Source organism: Lates calcarifer, linkage group LG1, assembly GCF_001640805.2.
Source record: "Lates calcarifer isolate ASB-BC8 linkage group LG1, TLL_Latcal_v3, whole genome shotgun sequence".
In the NCBI taxonomy this organism is placed as follows: Eukaryota; Metazoa; Chordata; class Actinopteri; family Centropomidae; genus Lates; species Lates calcarifer.
Genome location: NC_066833.1, coordinates 12,535,808 through 12,542,476, shown reverse-complemented (window position 1 = coordinate 12,542,476; position 6,669 = coordinate 12,535,808). Strand labels below are relative to the sequence as shown.

General features: G+C 40.9%; 1 protein-coding gene across 1 annotated transcript; it reads right to left on the bottom strand.

The window, feature by feature from the left end:
- Positions 1-2,253: 2,253 nt before the first annotated feature.
- On the bottom strand, positions 2,254-6,634 carry tpt1 (tumor protein, translationally-controlled 1). The gene is made up of 6 exons (XM_018682031.2): positions 6,467-6,634; positions 5,751-5,818; positions 4,227-4,411; positions 3,986-4,091; positions 3,566-3,682; positions 2,254-2,733 (listed from the first exon to the last, which is right to left on the bottom strand). Exons 1-6 carry the CDS (start codon positions 6,492-6,494, stop codon positions 2,731-2,733), a joined length of 507 nt encoding a protein of 168 aa, XP_018537547.1. The 5' UTR covers positions 6,495-6,634; the 3' UTR covers positions 2,254-2,730.
- Positions 6,635-6,669: the final 35 nt, after the last annotated feature.

Here is a 6,669-nt window from a genome sequence, read left to right as displayed (position 1 = left end):
TGCAATTACACACCATCAGTGTCTACACACTAATATAAAAGCAAATGGCTCCCTCTTGTGTCCATTTTGTGCCATTACTTTACCCCATGGCAACTTCGCTGAGATGCGGTGTAGCTGTGTCTGTAAATCTTACCTGTTTATGGATTTTTGAGGGTCAGCATCCACCGAACTGGAAGATGGTCTGACCCGGAAACACACCACCTGTGGGATCTGTAAACAGAAAATAAACACCAATGAGTGTACTGGCAGTATTGGCAATACAGATACTGACTGATCCTGTCATAACTCCTTTTAAGTAATTTGTTAATTCACATTTAAATGTGCAACTAAAACAGGCATGAATACAGGTGAATGAGATTTTAAAAATTGTATTATTTTATTAAACAAAAAAGAGTAAACAATATCCCCTTTTAAGAATGACTGAGAGTACTGACAGAAGTATCGATCAATGTGAAACTCACACATCTACAGGCTGGGACTCCTGCTCACAGCTCATCATCACCGTAAATAGAGATTTGAGTTACGCCGCCACCCTGAACCAAAGTAATCAACGACTGTCAACATTTTGTCTTATTTTCTCACTTCTTCACTCCAGTGCATTCAGAAGTGAACCACATTTGTCTGATCAGCCACTACTACGGTTAATGCATTTATTTAAAAATTAAGCATTAAGAATTGTATTCTTGTTTTTGTTAAACCAGAGGTATATGACTGAAATTAGTAAAAACAAAAAAAAAAATTGTCTGTGTAGCTCCGGCACAGACACAAATCACTCTGCACTTGTGTATTTTGTTAATTTGACATTTGTCTGTGAATAAAACTGAGATCGTGCTAACACCAAACTGCAATGGCTGCTGTTTGTCGCAGCCTTTCAGTCTCAGTCTGAGTCAATAAACGCAGTTGACTCAAAGTGATGACTTCAGATGTGATAACTCAGCTAGTTAGCTTTCATAAGGGGGTCCTTCGACTGTTCCAGTGGGGGTGACTTGAGGTTCATTAAACTGTGAAGTTAAAATGTATTATATGAAAGTAAGAACAGGAACAAAGGAACCAAACTCTGGAGAGCAGAGATTCAGGTACAGGCTACAACTAGGAACAAATAAAGTTACTGACAGAAATAATTGCATGCACATCCACTAACTTTCTAACCATAAGTAAGCATCATAATCTCACCTCTGTTCAGAGCCATTGAATGCAGAAAAACCTGAACAAGATACAAGTTTCTGTGCAGCCCCAAAGTGAGCACTGACCTCGACCTGACCACACTGTCAGAAACCGTCTGGCAACGTTTCGGAGTATTAAAGGAGCAGGTGAATTTCTGTTTAGATTCCACCACCATTTTGTATCCACTAACAATAACAACCTTTCACGTGGCTTGCTTCACCGGTTTAGAGAAGGAAGATTGTTTTCAATAAATACTCTAGTCATTCAAGGACCAAAAGCCACATCTGGACAGAGAGTTCTTGAGGGAGTGGTTAGTTCAGATGTCTGCACAACTGGAAAGATGAAAAAATGATCAACCTGTAACTGCAGCTTCTCCTGCTACAACCAGACCAGGTATAAAACCACCTCTTGATCTTCACTGCAGATATAAAACCACTGAGCTTTGACAGTCAATGTGTTTGGTGTGGGTCTGCACTGGTATGTTAAATCTGAGAAAGAGCTGTCTTAGTGTGAATGTTCCTGCTTTATAAACAACTCTCAACAATCAATCACCTAAAAACCACGACGATGAGGAGGGCAGTGGTGAAGAGGAGGCTCCTAATAATGTGGACGTTCACTTTGAATCCGTTTCTAAACATTAAATTGAAGTTTAATGATTGAGGACCACAGCTCATCGTGTCTCACAGGTGGAGACAAAAGTCTCGAGAGGAGGACGAGGACGAACAATCAGTTTTGATTCAAACTGTTTTAACTGTGCACTCATTTCCTGCAATTTTCTCAGACCAGCTACCTGAATCTCTTACTTTCTTTTGCATAAATATTAGAAACCGCATGTTTGGCATAGCTGTGGATTCAAAATAATCATCATTTAGCAGTAAGACCAAAATATGCATGCACGTTGAAAAAAATGGTTATACATTTCTCTTCACACGGTCATGTGTAACCACAAACAACTTTTGTTTGCAAAAAGCATCAACAATCACATATATTTAAGGTTTTTGCATTTCTGATTCATAGCTGTAATTCTTTTTTCTATAATTGAAGTGAGGGCTTTCTCAACATCCCACGAAAATACAACAAAACTGAAAGTGGTGGTACTACATTTTATTTTCAAATTAAGTCTTCACTGTAGATGGAATCTTATTTAGTGCAACCATAAACACAGAGGTCTGAGGAGGTCAACCTTTATGGATCATTGCTAAAACAGTATACAGACAGAAGAAAAAAAATTGTCTTCTCTCAGTCAAGAGCTTCCACACTGTCCTGCCTTTTACTTTAAATCGAAAAAAGTGAGCCAATCCTGAGGAAAAAAAAAAAGAAAAAAAAAAAAAGAATTTCAAGATACTGCAAAAGCCAAAAAGAAAAAGTTAAAAACTGTTGTCAGTGACCAGTCACGTTTGATTCACCCAGTCTTGGGAGTGGTACTGTGGGCTATAACGGGAATATTTAAGAAATTGTACAAGAATGTTTCTGTTCAGGCATGATGCAAAATAGTGCTCTTCAGTCTGCTCTTGGGGCCATTTTGGAAGCAGCAGTCATTTGAAAAGCAGATGTAGTTCCAGGTAGTTACTGCAAGAAAGAGAAACACACATCAATATAATCTTATCAAGCAACAATTACTTGGGGAAATAAAAGTCAGGTTCTGTCATAGCTTATTGTTAATACAGCTCATTGCGTAAAAACAGCTGTATAATGTAGGAATCAGGACTGTCTGATGGCAAGCCATGTGGCAAATTAAAAATACAAAAAAATTAAGTGATAATACCAATTTTACCTAAGTTGTGAATTAAAACAAACTGCTGGTTATCATATTATATGATATTATGATCATATGAAGTGGTTCTATTGAAGCTCAGCCTCCTCTTTAAGCTGCTGAGTTGACGTTAGTGAATGCAGACTGAGCAGACTTGTTCTGCCAAAGATCCTGAATGAAGTGATTAAACATATTCATGTGATTTAAAGTACAACGTTTGAACTGTGACCATGATTTTCTATCTGCTAGTGTGAGCAGTTAATACAGTTTACAGACCTCAGACTGAATTGTACACAGTGGAAAGCAGTGGAATGACCTGGTTTTCTGCATTAATTGGTCATAAAATGTGACCCGATCTTCACCTGAGTCACAAGTAGCAAAAAATGCAATATGCTTAAGCCGGTCAGAACTCGTATGTTATGTAACAGCCAGTTTTACTTTGCAGAACTCACAAAATAAATGATACAGCTCATAAAACCTAAAAATGAGAGGCCTGCTAACAGCTCTGATCCTGCCTATGATTTGAAAGCTAGGGAGGGTCTAATCAAAGACTGGATAAATGGGACTTAGCCATCACTGATGTTTATCTATTTACAACTGTGCTTTTCCCACTGTGACGTGTCAGAATGAACTCCGCTAAGTACTTACACATTTCTCAACCTCCAGACCATCCTTGAAGAAAAGCATGTATGGTGTGATGCCGTCCTCACGGTAATCCAGCAGACCCACCATGCCCTCATGGTTCATGGACTCTCCCGTGAAAAACTGCGAGGAGACAAAAGACAACGTGTCAGAAAACAGCGGCCGAAATTCAACAGGAGATGCAGGTCTTTCATCTGTGACCGTGATTCTCCTCTTGGAGAGTCATCCAAATGGAACTGTTTGGATGATTCTCCAACTTCTCACAGGTGTAGTGGCTGGTTTCAGTGTTAAAATGCTTTGTGAATTTCTCATAAGAAACTGAAGTCAAACTGGCATGCTGTCTCTCACAACTTGGCTAACTGGGACTTAACTTTACACTTAATATGTTTTGTGAACATGCAGTGTAACTCAGCTCTGTATAGCTACCTGGTAGTTATTGATGTTTCCCAAAATCTTCTTAACTTCAGATCCGGCACCAGTTGTGAAGGCCTCCACTCTCTTTGGATTGGTCTCTTCCAGCTTGGCTTTAATCCTGGACATGCAAACAGAGTTACGTTCTTGAGTATTTCTGTGTTGGGGGAAACTAAGTACGGATCCAGTATCTTTGATTCAGGTATTTGGATCTATGCTTATCTAATCTTTTAAAATCTGAATGTTTTGTACTCACGCCTTCATGTAATCCTTAATGTACGCTGTGTACTGCTTCTTGTTAAAGCTTGTCTCCTGCAGCTTGTGGTTGAGCACGATGTCCACGCCGCTGACGGAAGATGTCTCGTTGACCTCAGTCACTTCCTCAGCAGAGGCGTTGGCCCCAAATAGAGAATCGTCCAAGTCCTCTGTCCTGATGATTGTCTAGGAAGCAGAGAAGACAGCCATAAAGGGAAAGAACATCAGGTAGAGGACTGGCTTCATTTCACTTCTTAAATTAAACAAAAACTCTCTAGCAATTAAAGTCAACTCAAATTCCTGAATCCACCTTAACTGGAAAAACATACAACTGTGGGGCAATGTTACAAAGTAGAGCTTCTTTATCTATATTCTTAAGGCCTTTTCACACTGAGGGTATTTTTTTCCACGCAATTAATTCGCAGGTGACAAAAAAAGCGCAGACAGGAGGTTGATTTTTCTGCACTTTTGCACTGCGAATAAAGGCATCACAAGCACACAGACTGACAGAGGCTGGTAGTTGGTCCCCTGCCTTCTCAAATGAGAGTCGCATCCCTAACAGGACCTCAAACTGTCTGCAACTGGCTGTGCTTCAGCTTCTGTATATTCACAGGCAAGTGTCTTGCATTTTTGCATTTTAAATTTGTGTCACACTGTATGCGAAGGGGCCTTTAGTCTGAGTAAAGACAGAGCATGTTAACCAGAACACTGCAGAGGTTTAGTTTTAACTTTCAGTCAAGTTATCAATGAAATTGAACCAGTCAGGGGCTGATAACAAAACCTGCACTGCTCATACTGACAGAAGTGAGGATAAATATTTTTGAATGAGAGACCTGCTAACGTCAGAGCTTCACAAACCCTGGTGCTTTGTCAGGGATGATTCATTCCCCGCCCACTACATCATCATCATCATCATCATCAGTGCAGTAATGTCATGTCAAAACAATGCCATTCACATCAACGTGGGCACAGTGGGTCACATGACTCAGAGATAAACCCATATCTCAGGTGAAGAAGGAATAACAAGTGTGATTTAGGATTAAAGACAAAGCCACACAGGCCAGCAACCACAGAACTTAACTTATCCCACCACTGCTGGGCTGTTTACATCTTTACACTTTGTTTCTGTGTCTTAATTAACTGTATCACTTAAATAGGCAACTACATCATGATCAAGCCGCTCGTTTTTCCACGTCTGGTGAGTAACAGTTGAATAGCCTTTAGCCAAACATACACCGCTCTCATCTAGCTACTGTATGGACTAGAGTGACAACTAATGATTATCTATTAGTTTTTTTGCAACTAATCATTTAAAAAAAAATGCCTGTCAGGGCTTCAGAGCTGAACATTAAGTTCACAAATGTCATGTTTTGTTTTGGACCATAAGTGCAAACATATAAAAATAGTTTACGGTGAAATGTGACAAAGAGGAGCAGAAAATCCTCTATTTTGGTTTCAATAATGAATAAAACATACAATTAATCACCTCACAAATTAATCGATTAATAGTTTCCGCTCTACTCACCTTTCCTTCAACCTCGTAGAAGAAGTCGGATTCTGTTACTTTATAGATGTCTGAGAACATCTCATCACCTGGAGAAAGAAACAGTTATGACTGTGATGAATACAAACCACATCTCCAGGATACCAGGTACATATTCACTGAACGATAATGGAACTTGTAGACAGAAGCTGACATCGATGTAGCTAATGCTAACTCTAGAAAATTCTACTCGTCAGGACATCTCACCATAAATAAAACTACAGCTAGCAGCTACATGATGCGGAGAGGCCACATGCGCCACGTTTCTCTCCCATGACTGACGCTTCATTTATATCCTGGACCACCGTCCGCCCCGTATCACATACACCCGGCCGAGAGCTCCCGCGGCAGCCACACTTTCTCACCTATTTTTAAGCCAAGTTACCGGCAGCTGGACCGCGGCCAGAGCTCAATCTCTGCCGGGCTATAGCATTGGCGGCTAGCGGAAAGGGTGGCTAACACTTGGCAGACTCGTCGGTTATCATTATAAAGTTCTCCGTTTTGTTTGAGAGGGGGGAGAAGGGGGGTGATGGGTGGGGGTTGGGGCTAGCTAGCGCTGGCATCAGAATAACACGAGTTAGCGCGCTAGCCTGGCTAACTCTCTCTCACCAGAAACAGACTAACACAGCCAAAATAACCGTCGCGACCGAGATGCCACCTGAACGACACGAAAGAGGGCAGGAAACACGTTTACTTACCGCTGATGATGCACTTGTAGATGATCATTTTGCTGCTTCGGTGTTAAATCTTTCCAGAGACAGAGTAAAGGCCTGCCGCCCTAACAGCACGGGAGAGGTAAAAGACCGATCAGGCCGCGAGGCGGTGCATTTACAGCTTGCTGACGTCACCGTGCGGAGTCGGTCGGAAGTAGAGGAGGAACCAACGTTTATAGAATCCTGTT